This window comes from Takifugu flavidus, chromosome 10 (assembly GCF_003711565.1).
Source record: "Takifugu flavidus isolate HTHZ2018 chromosome 10, ASM371156v2, whole genome shotgun sequence".
NCBI lineage: Eukaryota > Metazoa > Chordata > Actinopteri > Tetraodontiformes > Tetraodontidae > Takifugu > Takifugu flavidus.
This window is the reverse complement of record NC_079529.1, coordinates 15,538,018-15,560,011: the sequence shown is the minus strand read 5'-3', so window position 1 is coordinate 15,560,011 and position 21,994 is coordinate 15,538,018. Positions and strand designations below refer to the sequence as shown.

The 21,994-nt window shown below is 41.6% G+C and overlaps 1 protein-coding gene across 5 annotated transcripts; it reads left to right on the top strand.

Annotated features, from left to right (window-relative positions):
- Positions 1–12: 12 nt before the first annotated feature.
- mtf1 (metal-regulatory transcription factor 1) lies at positions 13–11,295 on the top strand. Of its 5 annotated transcripts, none has more exons than XM_057046329.1 (12): positions 13–98; positions 1,050–1,581; positions 4,510–4,748; positions 6,171–6,302; positions 6,415–6,488; positions 6,818–6,951; positions 7,033–7,110; positions 7,254–7,356; positions 7,423–8,063; positions 8,154–8,220; positions 8,295–8,349; positions 8,399–11,295. In XM_057046329.1, exons 2-12 carry the CDS (start codon positions 1,111–1,113, stop codon positions 8,679–8,681), a joined length of 2,277 nt encoding a protein of 758 aa, XP_056902309.1. In that variant the 5' UTR covers positions 13–98; positions 1,050–1,110; the 3' UTR covers positions 8,682–11,295. The 5 variants fall into 5 exon arrangements, with proteins under 5 accessions (XP_056902309.1, XP_056902308.1, XP_056902310.1 ...); XM_057046328.1 differs by lacking the exon at positions 8,295–8,349 and having other exon boundaries at positions 14–98; positions 7,423–7,533; positions 7,609–8,063; positions 8,418–11,295; XM_057046330.1 differs by having other exon boundaries at positions 14–98; positions 8,418–8,688.
- Positions 11,296–21,994: the final 10,699 nt, after the last annotated feature.

The following is a 21,994-nucleotide window of genomic DNA, read 5'->3' as shown; positions in this document are numbered from 1 at the left end:
CTTCATTTCCCATAATTCATTACGAGCCTGTGACGTCTTGTATCCAGAATTGGAGACCGACTAAGTGGTTAACGTAAAGCAATTTCACTTTAGGACAGGTAAATATGATTTGACTTTTTTTATTTTTCAGTCGCTAAGTTTGATCACTACAAACCCGGTTTGTTATTGCGTATTATAAAAACTGGTTATCTTTTACCCGAAGAGACGGTGGCAATTGTCGACATTAAATAGCTAGCTGCCTAGATTATGGGAAAGCTAAATTGCGGCTAGCAAAATGGGGATACGACGAAGTTATTGCTCTCTGTCATGAACGAAGGTTCGTATAGTGGAGCCCTTAAAGATGAGAAGAAAAGAAACTTAGGTTTGACCCTAGCTTCCGTGCAACAATTTTGTATATGGGTTGAGCTTTGGGGTATTAACACTGACTATATAAGCGACATGCTAGCATCATGTTTAAGGCTAGTAATGATGTGTTAATGTATTTAACGCTAGCGGGTAATAGAACGCATTATCAAACATGCAGTTTACGTGCGTGATGCATTATTTCATTATGACGTGAGATAAATAACTAAATGTTAATTCTTTATATGTCAAGGGGTTGAACAGTGTCGGGCCACTCCAAGAACATTAGCTAGCGGTGGCAAGTGTGGAGTGGTCATTTGAAGACACGTTAGCTCATGATTGAAATGCTAATCTTTCGAATTTTTAATCAATGGGAAAAGCAAAATGCTGATTTTTAGCTGTTACTCCCACCCTTATTTTTATATGTGACGTATTACCTGTTCGTTCACTGCTTTGTTAAAGACTGAGGGTCAGATTCTCAGGGAATGAGAATCCTCAAAAGCAAAAGTCAATAATCTGAAGCAAGATCCAAGAATATATATGCCACACGTATTACGTCCAAAATAATGTGACACTGCAGCCAATTTTTAGAGCTTTAATTTTTAAATTTGTTTTTAGAATTTCCTTATCAAGCAAATTTGTTTATTTCAAGCAGAAGGGTTAAGATAACTGATGGACTGTAACAATAACCCTTTATTATTGTCCAGCCTTAACCAGTAACAAGAGTGTGTGCACTCCTGCTTGGAAAGGAAGGAGGCAACAGGGACCATGAGTGGGAATGGCCCTCACTCAGAGGTGCCCATGTACTTTGAGGTGGAGGTGGGTCACTTGGACCAGGAGGATGAGGAAGAAGAAGATGACAAGATCCATTTTAGCAAAGGTGATGACCTGATCCCTGAGACTTCATCACCTTCTGGACGGTTGTACGACCGCACCACCGTGCTCATTGAAAGGGATCCTATCCGCCTGGATGAGGAGGGTGAAGAGGAAGGTCACTGTGGAGGGGAGGACGATGGCGTCACTTTCCTTACCGAAGGTGAAGGGGATGGAGATGAGGAAGAGGGTACCCTCACCTTTATCAATGACCCTGATGGCATGTCACAGGGTTACGTACACCATACCATTTCTGCAGACCAGATCCAATTTACAATCAATCCAGGTTCCACTCCCATGCCTCGTAATATTGAGGGAGCAACCCTCACCCTACACTCTGAGTGCCCAGAGACCAAGCAAAGAGAGGCAAGTTCCCAATTTTACTACGACTCTTAAGTGAGAATGCAGATGGTTAGGAGTTTGGTTTGGTTTGTTTTTAATTGTCAGAGAAGAATGTGATGTCAATATGGGCTCTGTTTTGGGGAAGTAATTACTTTATGTGCAGGATCACTGTTACTGTCCAGTTTGTAAATGCTTCAGCTTATGGCTTTGAAAAAAAGGCTGATTATCCAAGTTGACTAAGACACTCGTGCTGTCTATACACTGACTGTGATGTGTGTAAAGAACATTTCCACCTTCATATTTAAAACTTTCAGTTGAAGAGGAGTCGGAATGAATGTACATTGTATTTTTCAAGCTTCATCCTAATAATGATCAATTTTAAACAAACTGTGGACCTGAAGGTTGTTGTGACTTATGTTTATTCATACAAATATAGACCATTTAGCAAAGTACCAGGCTAAAAAATAATGATAGATAGCGTTAAACTGCAAGTAAGTTTTATACAGTGGGGCAAAAAAGTATTTAGTCAGTCACCAAGTGTGCAAGTTCTCCCACTTAAAAAGATGAGAGAGGCCTGTAATTTTCATCATAGGTACACTTCAACTATGAGAGACAAAATGAGAAAAAGAAATCCAGAAAATCACATTGTCTGATTTTTAAAGACTTTATTTGCAAATTATGGTGGAAAATAAGTATTTGGTCAATAACAAAAGTTCATCTCAATACTTTGTTATATACCCTTTGTTGGCAATGACAGAGGTCAAACGTTTTCTGTAAGTCTTCACAAGGCTTTCACACACTGTTGCTGGTATTTTGGCCCATTCCTCCATGCAGATCTCCTCTAGAGCAGTGATGTTTTGGAATGCCCTTGCTGATGGAAGGAGATTTTCACTCAAAATCTCACGATACATGGCCCCATTCATTCTTTCCTTTACACGGATCAGTTGTCCTGGTCCCTTTGCCGAAAAACAGCCCCAAAGCATGATGTTTCCACCCCCATGCTTCACAGTAGGTATGGTGTTCTTTGGATGCAACTCAGCATTCTTTCTCCTCCAAACACGACAAGTTGAGTTTTTACCAAAAAGTTCTATTTTGGTTTCATCTGACCATATGACATTCTCCCAATCCTCTTCTGGATCATCCGAATGCTCTCTAGCAAACTTCAGACGGGCCTGGACATGTACTGGCTTAAGCAGGGGGACACGTCTGGCACTGCAGGATTTAAGTCCCTGGCGGCGTAGTGTGTTACTGATGGTAGCCTTTGTTACTTTGGTCCCAGCTCTCTGCAGGTCATTCACTAGGTCCCCCCGTGTGGTTCTTGCGTGGAGCCCCAGATCGAGGGAGATTATCAGTGGTCTTGTATGTCTTCCATTTTCTAATAATTGCTCCCACAGTTGATTTCTTCACACCAAGCTGCTTACCTATTGCAGATTCAGTCTTCCCAGCCTGGTGCAGGTCTACAATTTTGTTTCTGGTGTCCTTTGACAGCTCTTTGGTCTTGGCCATAGTGTTAAACAAACAGGTTCAAACAGGTGCCATTAATACAGGTAACAAGTGGAGGACAGAGGAGCCTCTTGAAGAAGAAGTTACAGGTCTGTGAGAGCCAGAAATCTTGCTTGTTTGTAGGTGACCAAATACTTATTTTACTGAGGAATTTACCAATTAATTCATTAAAAATCCTACAATGTGATTTCCTGGATTCTTTCCCCCCATTTTGTCTCTCATAGTTGAGGTATACCTATGATGAAAATTACAGGCCTCTCTCATCTTTTTAAGTGGGAGAACTTGCACAATTGGTGACTGACTAAATACTTTTTTGCCCCACTGTAGATGAGCACAGTTTGTAACAAAGAGTTCTTTTAATGCTTTCACACACTCACTGTGTCACACTGATACGGTCAGAGTGCTGTGCAGTGCTACATGGTGACTAAGCACAGAGGTTTAGCTACCAAATAACTGCTTTAAAGTTTGGCTTATTAGCTTTAGCATTTTCATTTCTTTAGTTTAGAAAAAAAATTGTATCACAAATAAAAACAAACTCCCAAATTTAATGTATGTTATCCGCAAAAATATTGTGTCCTGATTTAATTTTGGCTTTGTTATTGTTATTGCCATAAAAATACTAATCGGGATCAGGAATTAAAAAATTGTATTTATATTTACATTAATACATTTTAAACAGTATACAAGAAAAACAATTAAACATAAAGAATCAGTGTGTGTAAGAACATATTCTAGTTGAGAACATTTAATAACTTGGATCGGGCCAGTCCACAGCCTTTTTATTTTCCCTTTATGGTCTGGCTGAGAACTATTGCTTGTGAGCTCGCATGTTGGGCCCAGGCTTCAACCTTTGACCCCCTTCAACCCCCTTCAAGTCTTTGAGAACACTAACAGAAATAAATCTTTCTTTAAAATGGCAATCGTGGACTTTGAGAGGTCTTGTGGACTGTAGTGTGTCTGTCTGTGTGTGTGTGTGAGAGAGAGAGAGACTGGGAGACACCCTAAGAGATGTCAGAGCTGTCAGTCAGGCTGTCTTGTAGCTAAAGGGCAGAAAAGCCCCCCCCCCCCCCAGCTAAACTGACAGGGGAATAGTGATTTAATCATAGCCTTATGATTTAATTTCTTGCCACGTCATTCCCCCCAGGTGCTTTTCCTTTTAAAAACTGAAGTCTGGTAAAATAGTGTGACACAGTTCTGTGTTCCTCTCTTTATTGTTGATTTTGTGGGTCTATTGTTAGTGTATGGACCTTGTGCTGCAAGAAGTTTCATCCTGAAAAAAACTTTTTGCTCTGACTGCATCCCAGGGGATATTTATTGTCCCAAATACATATTTTTATGTTCCTGAGATGAGGGAAAGGTGTTAGTCTGGAGTCTTGTTCCAGGTAATGTCCAGTAGAGGTCATTTTAAGCATGTTAAGGTTCTCATTCCTCCTCGTGTTCCTCCATTAGGTTAATCGCTACAAGTGTATGTTTGAAGGCTGCACCAGGACCTACAGCACGGCAGGGAACCTGCGTACCCACCAGAAGACACACAGGGGCGAATACACATTTGTGTGCAATCAACAGGGCTGTGGAAAGGCTTTCCTCACTTCATACAGCCTCAAGATTCATGTTCGCGTTCACACCAAGGAGAAGCCCTTTGAGTGTGATGTGCAAGGCTGTGAGAAGGCCTTCAACACTTTATACAGGTTAGAATTTCTTTTTTTTCCTAATTTATAAAAGGTGGGATGTTGTGTGAAACAAATGAACGTCAAATGTTGGCATTGTTTTGCAATTCTTCACCTAGTGGAATGAAAATATATATCATTTATTTTAGATAAACCAAAGTTTAGGATACTTTTAAAAAAAATAACCAGAGGTATCAGTGTCAGGTGGCCTTGGACCTGGGGAAGGCTATGGAAACATTCTGGCCCACTGAAGGTTTTCAAGAGCACACTAACATCCATCATTCTGAAAATGGAAAAAGTTTGGAAGAAACAACACTCTTCAATGTCTGACTATCTCACTAAACCAAGAAAAAGAATTTTCCTCACTCAGAAACTGAAAAGGAGGAGACGTTCATAGAGGTGAAGCGAGCCATAAAAATTGACAACCCTTGCTACAAAAATGAAGAGGAGCATGCCTCTATAAAAAGCAACCTGTGCTCAACTGGGCAGGGCCTCAAGGATATGGCAATTGGAGAATCTGTCTCCATCAGACATATTAGCCCCTCCAGGAGCCCTGCTTCCCCCCCACCCCCCAAAAAATTAACCGATTAGAAAAGGTCAACAAATGGTACCTGGTTAAAATCATTCATCTCCACTATCGGACCTCATCTGTTCTAAACATCAGCGCAGCAAAAGTGGTGCAAGTCCGTAAACGGCCAGTTGAATACAGTTCCAGGACTAGACATCTGTTGAGCTACTTTCACCGTGCAAGAAATTCATGTCGCCCTTGTCCGATGTCCCAGATTGAAAAGGGTCTTTTCAGCAACCCAACCTTGCCTGTAATACGAAAGGTATCCTGTGTCGTCCTGCTAAATTAGTCGGTGATATTCATGTACCTGCCTTTCATGTTCTGGCATGATTTTGTCACTGACAGCTTGTTAACAGGCTGCCATTGTGGAAGTTTCAGGGCTGCATGTGCATAAAACAGAGCCAAGTTTTTGTCCACTCCCGTAACACTCCTACAGATCTCCCAGAGATGGAACTCTGAACGGCAGAGATTTTCCACACTTTATTCATTCAAGTAAATCAAAGATGTAGCTACGTGATCTTTCATGGAAACCCATCTGCCAAGTATGTGACACATAGGAAATCCCACTGTTCGGGGATTGTTCATATACCTACAGAGTCAGCTGTCTGAGCATCTCCAGCTCACTAGCTCTGCTACCACTGCCATCCGCATCTTGACCACCAACATAATCTCTAGGGGTTTTTTTTTAACGTCAGTATTAGCATTGGGGCACGTCATGTGTGACAACTTTTCAAGTTAATAGACTCATGTCATTTCTAAGTTGAAAAACTGCTTCTTGTGGGTGCTTTGTGTGGTTGGAAAATGTTGTCTTCCATTAAACAGTTAATTCCATCAAAAACAAGCTTAGTCTTTAATGATCAATTGCTTGTCTGTAGACTGAAAGCACACCAGAGGCTTCACACAGGCAAGACATTCAACTGTGAATCAGAGGGATGCACCAAGTACTTTACTACACTCAGCGACCTGAGAAAGCACATTCGCACCCATACTGGGGAGAAGCCATTCCGGTACGATCACACTTGTGGCTTTATTTTTGAGGACTTAAGTCCTTTGTCTTTAAAATGCATCGCCTGAGTGCATCTGCAAATAACTTTTTCTGTTGTTTGTCTTTGGAATTAGGTGTGACCATGACGGTTGCGGCAAAGCCTTTGCTGCAAGTCATCACCTAAAAACACATGTACGGACACACACAGGTAAAAAATAGGGACTTTGACCTTATATCTTCCAAAGGTATAGGTAAAGGTGGTATTAAAAGCCTGGGGGTTGCAATCTACTATATTAAGTAACCTTGTATTACTACTGCTTATATACCATAATATGGGTGTATGTCACCATATGTGGGGAAATGAGCTCCTTGGAGGTCTGCACTGTCTGTGTTTTTTTTAGTTGGAGTAAGTGAATAATATTCCAAAAGTCCAAAATTTAATCTAAATTATATTTAATTCAGTGTTTTACCCTTTCATAACCCTTGTGTACAATTTCTTTGTATTCTCATTTTAATGTGTATATACACTTTCTGTAGGGGAGAAGCCATTCAACTGCCCCAGTGATGGTTGTGAGAAGACCTTTAGCAGTCAGAACAGTCTGAAAAGTCACATACGGGGCCATGATAAAGTACAGCCCTTTACTGTTACCCTGACCCATCCCATTTCTGAAGTTAGTAATTTCACCCTTTCTGCATCATATTCTTTGTTTTTTGCTCAGATATTTTCTGATTTCCTTGTTTATGAATTTCAGGATGCAAATCATTCACTGTGCCTCAGTGATTTAAGTCTCATCTCTACAGACTCAGAGCTACGAGAGAATCTTAATAATGTAAGTTTTTTAGAAACTCCAGCGTTTAAAAAAACTACTTTCGGAAAAAGTGGAGTGAATAAGGTGTCAGGTCCTTTGGGAAGGTTTTCTCTTTAAATGTGTAACAAAAGAATACCGGCAATTTATTTATGTTTTGACCACAGGCTCAAGATCTGGACCTTAACAACATGACACCTGTGAAAATTTTTGAGCGCATGTTTCAGAGTCCTGAAAATAGTCTCAGCCAAGATGATGCTCATCCAAAAGGTCAGTACACCTTGAAACTCTAAATTATATTAAATATTTTTGGTGACTGATTATTTTCTTCCTCAGAGAGCCTTGCTGAAACCTTCAGCCTCAAGAACTCTACCAAGCCTATTGCGACCGATGCCTCATCTCTTATCTCTTTCTCTCTCAATCCTACCGCCTCATCTACCCACACAAGTAAGGGCATGGAGGGTCCTTCCCAGCCGAGTAAGAATCCTTCTTCTCAGGCCTCCATTTCTGCCTCTGTCACAGCTACTGTCAACTCCACACCAGCTCTTCCTTTCATGCAACTAACTGGACCTCAACAGCCCTCTGTCCAAGCACCAAACCACATCAGCCCCCAGCACTATGTGTCGCTTTCGCCCACATTCCAGCATAAAGAGAGTACTATCCGGACCACCTCTCTACAACCACCCATTCCTGCTCCTCCTCCAGTGGCCAGTGTGCTGACCGCCACAACAGCAAGCACTGATGCAGTGTCTGTGGTTGCTGCAGCAACAACAGATACTCTGGCAGCTGTGGCTCAACCTGTGCCTTTGGTCAACCACCCTGTTCCTGAATCTGGTGCCAGTTTCCCTACCACATCTGCCACCTACACTGTTACTCCCACTCACAATCTCTTACAGCCCAACCTGGTCATGTCTGACCAGAACCTCCAGTGGATCCTCAGCACTGCTGCCAATAGCCAGCAGAATGCAGAACAAGCAGTGAGTAATGCGTTCCTTTATAGAAAATTTTACAACGTGAAGGGATATCTTCTTTTTATTGAACCAATCTGTCCTCTTTTTTGCTCACAGCAACAAGGTGCTCCGAAAGTTGAAAAGGTTTTTTTTACGACAGCCATACCAATGGGAGGAAATGCTGGTAAATTAATGAGAATTTAATCTGGTACAAAGAAGTTAAACTCAATTTGTCATTTTAAAGAACTGTTTTTATAGATCTAATGTTTACGGAGGAACAAACACCCCCTCCACCATTGCGTCCTGGCCAAAAGTTAGTCCTTCACTGTAAGCTGTTGAGTACTACATTAACTTTAAAATAGATTTTGTTTTTGTCTTCAGGTAACTCGGTCCAACAGATTGGCCTTAGTCTGCCTGTCATCATCATCAAGCAAGAGGAATCTTGTCAGTGCCAGTGTGCCTGCAGGGATTCTGCTAAAGAAAAGAACTCAAAGAGTTCCTCCTCCAGCATGTCAGCCCAAAAGGAGCCATATACATCAAAGCCACTTCCTTCCCCTCTGTCACAGCTCCCAGAGCCTCAACATATCCCAGCCAACTCACCGTCATGCTGCTTCCCTGCATCTTCCGCTAAGGTGGGTGAGATGAGACCAGGGGCGCACTCTTCTTCGTCTGCTCAGACTTTCTCCACAGTGGTGGGCAGCACTGCCACCATCTTTCCTTCATCTGATGGTTTAGCCAATGTGGACGTGTCAGACTTCCTCTCCCTGCAGAATCCAGAAGCAGCTGCCAACATTGAGGCTCTATTACTGGTTGCCGAAGACATCAACATGGCCACCAATTGCAACGCTTACAAAAGCTGATCTGAGTTTGGCGTTTTGTGTTAGTTTATTGAACCTACTCTCCCATAAGCATCGATCTATTCCACACCTGTAGTCATTCTTCAGCAATGCTTTTCTCTCTCGATACTGCGGGGGCACTGATCTTCTGAAACTGCAGTTATTTCCGTTCAAGTTGGCATTGGAACACATTTTTTGTCAAATTTTGTTGTATGTGGGGAAAAGAAAAGAGTTTGCATAGTTAATACTGTATTGCAGGGAAAAATGCATTGTTTGTTCTTAACCAACTCGTGTATGAAACCCCTAATATCTACTATGATATTGTAAACACAATTAGGTGGTGCCCAAACCCCGATGACTCAAGAGTTCTGTTTTCCTGGATCGAAGGCCAAATGCCTGAGCAGGAGAACTAAACCTGGCTGTATGCTTCTACTGTAATACAGGTTCTCATGTATGTAAAGTTTCTCTGCAAATTATTGGAATGAAACGACTACTAGAGGATTTGCCCGTATACCATCGTCAAACATTAGTTTAAGATGTAATTTTCAAGTGATTCTACTTGGCTCCTCGTGAAGATGTAATACAATATGAAGTGATTTCTTCAGCATTTACTAGTAGTACAGTCCACAAAACGTGAGTTTTGGGTTTTGTTTAATTTGTCTAATTCCGAAAAAACAACCTTTGACCACTTGGTTTAAGTGAAATTAATACATCATTAAGTTGCCTGAGACTTCACTTTTAAAACTGCACATTAATTTATTTTAATGCTTGAGTCTTGTTTTTTTCCAAACAAATATATAATATATTTCAATCACTATATTTTAAAGTTATGTTACTGATTTAATTTTTTTCTCCCAAATTTGAGTATTGCTAAAAGCATGCGTGAAAAGAGGCACACTGCACAGCAAAGGAAATTCTATTTTTGTCCTGCAAAGATTTAACAAGAAAGCTACTACTTTTAACAACATATAGAGTTGTGACCCTCTCAGGAATGCATCAAGTCATAGCTGATCCTGGTTGTGATTGTAAAACTAAGTTGTCTTTTTTTTTCAAAAAACAAAACAAAGAGATCCCATTCTGGCCATAGCCCTGTTTCGCTGCACTTTTCCCCACTTTATTGCACACTACCATGTTAATTAAGTCCACTGACTTGGCAGAGGTACAGCATCGTCATACACTTTTCAATACAACTGCTGTAAAGTAGCATTTAAATAGTTGTAGATTGTAATAGAATTTGTATTTTTATAGACTTTTCAATAACTCAGTGAATCCACAATTTCCTTTGTGTTTTGTTTTTTAAATTGGAAACTTATTGCAGCTGGGCATTTGTGCACTCAAACTTTAAAAATTCAAGTGTTTTACACAGGACTGTGAAGTGGTGGTATTATGGTCTAATCCATAGAACATCTTGGCTTCACAGACCAATTGGTCTGTGAGCCATCCTGCCTTCATGTTGGTTGAGCCTTAAGCTCACTTTCAAAAGAAAGATTGACACCAAAATTAGAAAACTTACCTATAGACACATGAAAATGATTTGTGTACAAGAGCAAAAATTTCTGTAGTATTCCCATATGCAAATCACTTTATCTAGGCTCTGGTATGTTACATCTAATAGAAATCCCCGTGAAGGCTCAGTTACTGCCAGAAGATAGTTTAATGATATATAGTCTCAAACATGCATCCTATGGAACTACGCAATTTAAGTGTGGCATTATATTTGAAGTATCAACTTCAAGATAGTTTTCATCTCCATGAAAATAGTTCCTGCTAGAACCTTGTATGCAAACGTAGAGGCAAAGGTCACCTTTTAGTGGCCATCTATGAAACCTTTTGTCTGTTTGGTGTGAATCTAGATTTATGCCTGTCTAAGGATTATTTCTCTGAAACATTGCAACACAGATTTTCTTCAAAACAAATCAACTGCAGTTTGAAGCAAGTGAGCAATTCTGTTTTAAGAATTAGTTTTGGTCAAATACATACAGCTTTTTGTGGTTTATACATTGTGCTTTGTGTGAAATATTTCAATTTTTTTCTCCACACTGTTTACTTTGCAATTTTTGCCTTTCACGCTTTATAATTTGACATGTGGATCATCAGTAAAAACAGCAAGATTCAATACTTTTCCTTACTTTCCCAGATTGAATGTCAACAGATCCAAGACATTTGTTTGGAAGCACATGGTTTGATCATGAATCTAAAGGCAGAATGATGTTGGAAACTGAGATTTTTCAAATGTAAGTTTTGATTTCAATAGAGTGAAATATGCTTCCGAAGGAATGTCTTTACACCCTAAGAGTGAGGAATTATTCAAAAGTATGTTTGTTTTTATTTAAGAATTTATAAGCATTTTCTTATGCTTGTTTCATATAAATGATGTAACTCTGAAATGAGAGCAATATATAATTAAAACATTGCAAAAGTAATGTTTTACAATTACAGTTTCTCATTTATTTAAATATACATCACATAAAAATGACAAATGTGTTGCAGTACTTTTCATTTGAGTTTTGGTAAGGACACATCCTGGAGAGATTTCTTCTGTGGAACACAACCAGTATTGATTTCAAATTCAGTAATTCACAATTAAAAAGAAAGAAATTTGCTCACCACTAAAATGCCATTCAGCTCATTTAAATCCTTTAAAATTGTGTTACACAGTGTTATCTTTTCTGACAAGCTGTCCACTTTGGTCTCAACCTCAGATATCTGTGTGGGATCAAAAATGATCAGAGCTCCTTGGAAACAGACACACAGTAAACAGAAGCTAGACGTTACCTGTTCATCTTGGGACAAGTCTTCAGCTAGCAGGCTCCCTGTTTTCTCTGCAAACTCTGAAACTGTTCCACAATCACAATTAAAACAATATCCATTTTAAAACATGGCAGGCTATCGGGTTAAGTATGGGTCTTTCTTACCTGTGTCTGAGGCCATAGAAAGACTTTGGCTGGATCTCTTCAGCTGTTTTCAACTACAGTCAATAAACATAATGTTGACTAATACATAACGTAAAACATAGAACTTGCACATTAACCAACATGAAATAGAAACCTGTTGCCTGACCTGCGTATTTAGAACACCTGTGTCCTCTGGTAACGTCAGTGTCTCACTGCACTCAATAGAACGCAGCTTGACTTAATAGACATCTGCACTTGCTGGTGTGTGGGTTCAACTCCCCAATGCCACTTAAGAGCTGTCCTATCACATTTCAGTCTGTGGCATCATCTGTAATGTTAATTACTAAATGACAATAAAAAGGACTCTAAATCTAATTTACATAATTTAACAACATCATTTTTAAAGCATTCAATATTCAGCACCAGGAACAAGATGGGGCATTATTTTATCAACGTTAGTTGAGCTGTATAAATTTGCAAACATGCGGAATCCAAGTCTGCACAGTGATTTTTTTTTTAGCCTGGAAGGTAGTGGAAAAACCCCACAAAACCGCATCTACCACTCTGTTTTGCGCTACGTGAAGCCGACTCCAGCGTCCATAGTCAAGTGCATTCCGGGGGCCAGAGCGGGCGACATAGAAGCAAACTTACGGCTGCTGGCGAGACGTAAACGTAAATTTGGTAAAGTTATTATTCACGTCGGAGCCAACGACACCTGGCTTCGTCAGTCAGAGGTCACCAAAATTAACTTGGAGTCGGTGTGTAACTACGAAAAAACGATGTCGGACTCCGTAGCATTCTCTAGTCCCCTCCCCAATCTGGCCAGCGATGAGATGTTTAGCCGCATGTCGTCGCTTCGACGCTGGCTGTCACGGTGGTGCCCCGAAAACCAGGTGGCCTTTATAGACATTTGGAGCACTTTTTGGGGAAAACATGGTCTGATTAGGAGAGACGGTGTATGGTGCCTCTCTCATTTCTAGTAATTTGGCTTGTTGAGCGGAGTGCCTTGCGGTGGAGATTCAAACTCTCAGATAACAGAATTATCTTTAGCCTCCTCTAGGCATATTTAATCAATCAGACAGGGAGATGCAATGAGCTGCCGCTCTGTTTCACAACTATACCGGAACAGGTACATAGGTAGTGACGTCATGTCCATGACGCACCGTGAACATTACCCTCTGCAGGACACAATGAGTAAGGACGCACACACATATCACATTTAACACCCCCACTCGACCTTTGCTTATTGTGGTACACTCAGTGGTAGAAAATAAACAAAAATATTCTCCCTTTGGTCTTCAGTGCAAAAGTAAATAAAAACATATTGGCACATTCTTCTTGCACTTTATGTGCCAAACAAATACTGTGCAAACTTATGGAGTTTTAGCTTTGTGGCTGGTTTTGTCATCAAGTCAGCAACCATGTTGTCAGTGGAACAATACTTTAAACAGATCCTCCCACTATTCACAGTTTCACGAATGAAATTATATTTTCTATCAATATGTTTACACCTTTGCCGGTTAACTGGGTTCCTGGCCAGTGCAATTGCTCCTTGGTTGTCATCGAACACCTTGGTTTGGGCATACTGATATTTATCAATTCCCTTGAGTAGTTGTTGTAAGTACATACACTCCTGTATAGCTGAGGCTAAGGCCATATATTCTGCCTCACAGGTAGATAGTGCTACTGTTGGTTGTTTTCTGCTCTTCCATGAAATGAGAGAGCTTTTCTGACTAAGACTGGCACAGTAACCTGTGGTGCTACGTCAGTCTGTGACATCCGCTGCCCAGTCAGCATCACTATGGACCATTAGACCTAGTGCCTCCGTGTCATCCTTTTTGAAACACAATCCATGGTTTGTTGTACCCTTTAAATACCTGAACACGTGCTTCACAGTGTTCCAGTGCTCTTCACTTGGCTCTGAGAAATGCTGGGAAAGTTTGCTGACCACGAAACTTAAATCTGGTCGAGTGCATGTTGCCAAATAGATCAAACTTCCCACTGCCTCTCTATACACCCTTGGATTCTCCAATTTCTTAGCACCATCAGTGTATTCAAGTTTAGACTCACATGGGGTCTCTCGAGGCTTACAATCTTGCATACCAAACTTTGATAGGATCTTGTTGGCATACCTCTCTTGTGTCATTGTGACTTGACCATCTGATTGTTTAAAATCTATTCCCAGAAAATTGTTCAGTTTCCCCAGGTCTTTCATTTTAAATCTCTCAGTGAACATCATTTTGACACTTTTCACAACTTCTTCAGTGTTTGCAGCGATAATCAGATCATCAACCCATATGATCAGAATCACTTTTTCATCTTGTTTTTCCCTTGTGTACAGACAGTTGTCAGCAGGATTTTGTTCGAAACCCTTTTCAATAAGATATGCATGTAACAGAGTATTCCAGTTCCTGCCTGACTGCTTAAGACCATACAGTGACTTCTGTAATTTGCATACCAGTTTTTCTCCTGATTTGGACTTTTTCTCATAACCTTCAGGCTGTTCCAAATAGACCTCACAATCGATGGGTGCGTGCAGGTATGCGGTTTTCACATCCATTTGATGTAAAACTAAATCTTCCTGCACTGCCTTTTGCAACATAACTCGAACAGTGGTCATGTCAGCTGTAGGCGAGAAAGTTTCCTCATAGTCGATACCTTGTTTTTGGCTATAACCTTTTGCAACAAATCTGGCCTTATACTTGTCAGACCCATCAGTATCACTCTTGAGGGTATACACCCATCTACCCCCCACTGCCTTTTTGCCTGGTGGCAACTGGGTGATTTTGAATGTGTTATTCTCCTCAGGTGACTGAATTTCATCATTCATTGCATTTATCCATTGCTGTGTCTTGGTAGACCTTATAGCATCTTGGTAGTTTTGTGGTATGTCACAGACAGCTCTATAACAGGAGTCTACACATGTTACCAGTTTGTCTACTGTATCCTCAGTCTCATAATCTTGCAAGCACACTGGCTTTCTCCTAGTTCTAGGTGGATTCTTCCTAGTTACATGCTCAGTGCTTGGCAGTTCAACTTCAGAAACATCACCTTGAACACTTTGACTTGATGCATTTCCCATTTTGTCATCATCATTTTCCATAATGTCAAGTACCTTGGGGTACACCTCTCTGTCATGACATTCGATGTGTGGCCCGTGTGTCTGCATTTCTTTGTCATTGTCTGTCTTGTTTGTGAATTTTACCAGCCTGTGCTTTTGAACCTTTTCAGTGTCTTTATAGTACACAAGATAAGATGGGCTATTCTTATCGTAACCAATAAAAAGACCCTGCACACTTCTTGAATCCATTTTCCCTTTCTCTTGTGGGTTGTAGGCAAAACACATAGATCCAAATTTTTGAAGTTTTGACATGCTTGGTTTCGTGCCTGTTAGCATTTCATACGGTGTTTTCTTTGTGCGTCTACTGTAACACCGGTTCCTTATGTAGGCTGCTGTCTGTACAGCATAATTCCATAGCTTGTCTGGTAACTTGCTGTCTAACAGCATACATCTGCCCATCTCATAGAGAGTTCTCCACCCCCTCTCGGCCGTGCCATTTTGGTGAGGCGAGTATGGTGCGGATGTCTCGTGCCTAATGCCATTTTTGGTTAACAGTGCTTTGAATTCCCTATTAGTATACTCTTTTCCATTATCTGACCGTAGACATTTTATTTTCCCATAAGGTGCTGAGTCTGCTAAGAATCTCTCTGTGGCATGTGTAGCATCACTTTTGGATTTCAGGAAGTACACTGTTATAGCACCTGAGTAGTCGTCTGTAAAAGACATAGCATATTTGTGACCCTCTATGCTTGGGGTTCTCATAGGACCCGCTAAATCAGTGTGAACCAGTTGTAAAGGTTCTGTAGCCTTTCTGTCTGGCTCTCTGTTCCTTGTCTGTGTGAATTTTCCTTTTGTACAAATTTCACAAAGTTGTGCTGGCCTCGTTGCACTGCCTTTTATCTCCATGCCTCTTACCACATCTGGTAATTTTTGCACATCCTCATAATTGCAATGCCCAAGAATTTCATGCCAAGTCTGCATGTCGTGGCACACATTACATTATCACCATTACATCTTTTCAACTGTTGGCAAGTAAAACAGGTTACCACTTTCATGAAAATCAAACCTGTGGTTACTCTTGGTGATCATGTGACTGTCCCCTTTCTTGAAAGTGACTGTAGCTCCACCATTTGTCCCTCTTGCCACTGAGAAGATGTCATGTGGATAGGTTGGCATATACAGTGCGTCTTTCAGCCAGGCTCTGTGCTGACGTCCATCGGTGTCTAGTAGGTAGATCAGCGCCGTCCCTCTGCGTTGAGCCATCCCGCTGCACTTTGTTCCATCTGCCAGCTCGATTGAATGGGTGTCGGGCTGGAATGAGCTGTCGAAGCTCTGGAACTTGGTGATGTCATTCACAATGTGAGACGTTGCTCCAGCGTCCACCATGATCCCCTTCTTCTTTACGTTGGCTGATGGTCTCTCGCTGTTGGTATGCTTGGCCGTGAAGCACTGGTCCTCGTCGTTGATGTCCCTTTCTTTTTCTTCGGCAACTTTCCTGGCTCCATTTGCTTTTCCCTTTTTCCTGCATAGGGACTCTGCATGTGTGTTGCTCTTGCAGTGACTGCACCACACTTTTTGGCAGCACTTGCTTCTGATGTGTCCTCTTTGTCCACACTTGTAACACGTCAGAGTGGCATCCCCTTCCTTCTTGTGTATTTTGGTGCCTTGTCTGCTTTGCTTTGAGCTAGTCTTCATCACACTGTCAGCAGAACCAGTTGCCCTCATCTTCTCAGACTCCTCATAGACTCGCAGTCTTCTCTTGAAGTCTGTGAATGTCACGTTGTCCTCATTCTGTGTGACATGGACAGCCAATGGCTTGAATGAGTCTGGCAGTCCATTCAGAATAGTGGCTACAAGCAGCCCATCACTCATGTTCTCTCCTGCATCACGAAGAGCTGAAATAATATTCTCAGCCCTTATCATGTAATCAGTAACAGTTTCACCTTCTGCCATTTGAATGGTGGTCAGGGATGTGTACAGGTTGAGAATTCTAGGCTTGCTCTTTCCAGAATAGTGCTCCCTCAAAATTTTGAGAGCTTTCCTTCCATCTTCAGCAGCTTCATGTCTAATCAAAGACAGGCTCTTATCATCGAGTGCATTCACTAATTGAGCATAGCAGTCTGCGTTCTTCCCTGGGTCTGTAACTAATGCAGCGTCATCCGTGGGCACTCGCAGTATGGTGTCTTTTAGCTTAAGAATGTGTAGACGGCTAAGGAATCTTGTCTCCCACAGATCATACTTATCTTCAGTTCCGTCGAATATAATCTGCTGGGGCGTTCCTGCTGTGGCCATTTTAACGTTCTCTTTCCAAAGTTCACTTTATCTCCAAAAATTTGGGCTGCGCAGCTTGTAGAATGTCCATGTCCTCACTGTCTTTAGTTTCCACGTGAGACTCTCGGCGCCGTCTTCACTCAAACCAAGCTAGTAGCTTCTCTTGGCTAACAGTTAATTTCTTCTGTTACCTTACTCGTTGCTCTAGCCTGCGTTCCTGGGTCCATAACCTGTTGAGCGGAGTGCCTTGCGGTGGAGATTCAAACTCTCAGATAACAGAATTATCTTTAGCCTCCTCTAGGCATATTTAATCAATCAGACAGGGAGATGCAATGAGCTGCCGCTCTGTTTCACAACTATACCGGAACAGGTACATAGGTAGTGACGTCATGTCCATGACGCACCGTGAACATTACCCTCTGCAGGACACAATGAGTAAGGACGCACACACATATCACATTTAACATGGCTAATTTTATTAGACCCAAAGTGACCTGACAATCCAGGATCCAGACCAGGATGCAGAGTTGTAGTCTTACACACCGCTCTGCTGCTTCCATAGAAACCTCATCTGCCAACAATAACATATTTAACACTATAGAGGTAGTCTCTGTTCCACGGTTAAAAGTTCACCAAGCACAGAGCAGGGGAGCGGTCATCATCATAATCTTATTAAAACTAATACTAAAGCACAAGTTGGAGAAATTAATATCATAATTAAGTGTGGACTGTTAAATATTAGATCTCTTTTGTGTAAATCCCTGTTAGTGCATGACCTGATAGCGGATCATCACATTGATTTATTTTGTCTTACTGAGACCTGGCTTCAGGAGGAGGAGTATGTTAGCTTAAATGAATCTACTCCTCCTACCCATCTTAATTATCATATTCCTCGTGTTACTGGTCGAGGAGGGGGAGTGGCAGCAATCTATCACTCCAAGTTATTAATTAATCCTAGACCAAAATATGGCTCCAGTTCATTTGAAAGCCTGACTCTTGGCATCACCCATCTGAACTGGAAGGCAGAAAAGCCACTTCTGTTTGTAGTTGTATATCAGCCCCCTGCTGGGCCACATTCAGAGTTCCTTTCTGAGTTCTCTGATTTCTTATCTGACTTGGTCCTTAGAACGGACAAAGTCATTATCATTGGAGACTTTAATATCCATGTAGATGTTGTAAATGACAGCTTTAGAAATGCCTTCATTTCATTACTTGAGTCAGTTGGTTTCCTCCAGCAGATAAACCAACCAACTCATAGCTTTAACCACACCCTAGATCTAGTTCTGACTTATGGTGTTGAGGTAGAACATGTGTCAGTGTTCCCTCAGAACCCAGTCCTGTCAGACCATTCTTTGATCACTTTTACATTTATGATTAAGGATTCTTCTATGCTCAGAACAAAGTCTTACTATAGCAGATGTCTTTCAGATAATGCTGTAGCTAAGTTTAAGGAAGTGATCCCTGTGCTGATCCCAGGACCACTGTGTGTTTCCCAGGAATCAATCATTATAATCTTGGTCCTGCAGAGGTCGACTCTGTTGCTGAAGGTGCAGTAGCCTCACTGAGAATCACGCTTGATTCTGTTGCCCCCTGAAAAAGAAAATAGTACATCAGAGGAGGTGCGCCCCCTGGTATAATTCACACATTAGGACCCTCAAGCAGAAAGTGCAAAGACTAGAAAGGAAATGGTATTCTTGTAAAATAGATTGCTACCATTTAGCCTGGAAAGACTGGCAGTTTACAAAAAGGCCCTCCGTGAGGCTAGAACAGCTTATTTTTCTTCTTTAATTGAAGAAAATCAGAATAACCCCAGGTTTCTTCTCAGCACTCTGGCCAAACTGACCAAGAGTCACAATGTCTTACATCCACATATCCCTTCTTCCGTTAGTGAAGACTTCATGAGCTTCTTCACTGATAAAGTTCTAGCTATCAGGAGAAAAAGCTAACCAGGCCATCCCAACAACTGGACCATCAACAGATATGCGGACTGTGGAAACATACAGGGTCTCCAACGAGCCCTTAAACTCCTTCAGTCCTATATATTTTTCTGAGGCGTCGTCGCTTATTCAGAAATCCAAGACCACCACGTGTCTTTTAGATCCCATCCCAACACACCCGTTGAAGGATGTTTTACCAACGATAGGCAGATCTATCCTGGACCAGATCAATTGTTCTTTAGTGACAGATTATGTATGTGCCGTTGCTTAAAAAAACATCACTGGATCCGGACGTAATAGCAAATTATAGGCCGATATCCAACTTTCCTTTTATCTCTAAAATTCTAGAGAAGGTGGTGGTGACTCAGTTACTGGAGCACTTGCAGAGAAACAGCCTGTTTGAGGTGTTTCAGTCTCTTTAAGAAGCCTTCAGGTGATGCAAAATGCTGCAGCCAGAGTTCTGACAGGTATTGACAAAAGAGATCACATAACTCCTGTACTGGTGTCTCTTCATTGGCTGACCATTAAATTTAGAAAAACTTTTAAAACCCTTCTTCTGACCTACAAGATCCTCAGAGGCCTAGCTCCATCCTACCTGGAGGAGCTAGTGACACCTTACGAGCCCAATAGACCACTCTGCTCTCAGAATGCTGGTCTACTTGTGGTCCCTAGAGTCTCTAGAGGTAGAATGGGGGGCCGAGCATTTAGCTACCAGGCCCCTCTGCTGTGGAACCAGCTCCCTGTCCAGATGGAGTCAGGGAGGCTGACTCCATCTCTACTTTTAAGATTAGGCTTAAAACCTACCTCTTTGAAAAAGCTTATTATCACTAATTCTGTAGTTGCAGTTACTATCATAGACAGACAAATTATCATACTTAGGGGGTCGTCTAATCATTAGGTTGACATCTTAGTTATGCTGCTATAGGCCAAGGCTGCCGGGGTCCAGAAACATGATCACCTGACAGGCCTCTGTCACCCCACTGGGAAATGCTCTCCTCTCCTCTCTCCTCTCCTCTCCTCTCCTCTCCTCTCCTCTCCTCTCCTCTCTTCTCCTCTCTCTACCCAGCCGGCCATCAGCAGGAGGGTCTCCCTACATGAGTCTGGTCCTGCTCAAGGTTTCTTCCTGTTAAAGGGGAGTTTTCCCATGCCACTGTTGCTTGTTTGGGGTTAGGCCCTGGGATTCTGTAAAGCCGTAAGGCACAGCTCTTGATTAACCGGTCGATCTACATCCCAATCCTCACCTATGGCCATCAATGTTGGGTGATGACCGACAGAACGAGATCGCGATACAAGCAGCTGAAATGAGTTTCCTCTGCAGGGTGGCCGGGCTCAGCCTTAGAGATAGGGTGAGAAGCTCGGACATCCGGGAGGAGCTCGGAGTAGAACCGCTGCTCCTCCTCATCGAAAGGAGTCAGCTGGGGTGGCTCGGGCATCTGGCCAGTTTGCCTTCCGGACGCCTCCCTCTCGAGGTGTTCCGGACATGTCCCACCGGGAGGAGACCTCATTGCCGGCCCAGGACTAGGTGGAGGGATTACATCTCTCGCCTGGCTTGGGAGCAAGTGGGAGGAGCTGATTGAAGTGGCCGGGGAGAGGGCGGTCTGGGCATCCCTCCTGAAGCTGCTGCCTCTGCCACCCGGATCCGGATAAGCGGGAGAAAACGAACAAACGAACAAAATCAATCACCCATCACTGTCCTAAAAACCAATAAATTAATACATTTAGTGCAATAGTTAATTTACACTGTGATTTGAAATTCTATATTTTGACCAATAATGACCGTAATTTAAAAAACAGACAAAAATTTCCTATTAATGTGATAACCCTAATATTGTCAGGAAAATGAATCACGAAAACCACAAATACATTTGCACATGCTAACCACAGCAAAGAAGGTTATATTGCGAAAAGTATGAAGCATTAAAATCGCTGATGTTTTCATAATGGAAGTCATCTATTGTGTCATGTCATCTGTGACAGATTAATTTATCTTGTGTTATAGATCATCTATCTATAACACAAGATAAATACAGTAAGCATAAATTCAGTCATTTTTATCTTAAAACTTTTATTCGTATCTTTTATTTTCATTTTTTGTGCTCAGTTCAGTTTGTTTTTATGTAACACGATGTACAATGTGGACAGAATTTTTTGGATGAAAGGTGCTGTACAAATAGTTTATTGCATATTTAATGTTATTATCATTAATAATGAATAGAAAATACATCTAAGAAGCTCCTTAATTATTAATTGAAACTGCCAAGTTTCATAACCACGACGTCCATTGAATCATTTCATGGCTAATATAGCTGGACTTTCTGTTGTATGTATGTAAACCCATTCATGCAACATTAAAGAAAACGGTCTGTGTAGATTCTCAATCATCCAGGTCATCGTTATCCAAGGTAGTTTTCTCAACTGGACTGTGTTTCTTCTCTTTGAAGACGTTTTGCCTTCTATCCAGAAAGCTTCTTCAGTTCTGAACTCGCTGGGGACCGAGGATTAAAGAAGTCCCCAATAAATATGACGCAAACTCACAAAATCATAGTATCTTGAAGTGTATAAAAATACAATAGTCTTTGTCTCACGTATTCATCTTATTATGTATTTTATTAAGCTCCATGCTGCCATTCATCCGTCGATAAGCATACTCGCTTTTTCGACATCACGACGTAATCCTACAGAGCGCTGACGTCACGCGAAATTAAATGTATTTTGCTGAGATTTGGAAAGGTTTTTCAAGTCTGTGACTTAAAAACAGACTCTACACAGTCTAGACAGTAGTAACAGTAGATCATGTTTGTAGCTGGAGGTGTCCTATGAACCGTTTTAGAGACATCTCTTTTTCAATGCGGCAACAAACTGGTATAGGATTTGTAGCTGCAGTACTGCGAGTGACCACCGGAAAAGTCAGCGTGCGACTGAAGTCATCCACTGTTCTTCTTCTACGTCTGGGCGTGTC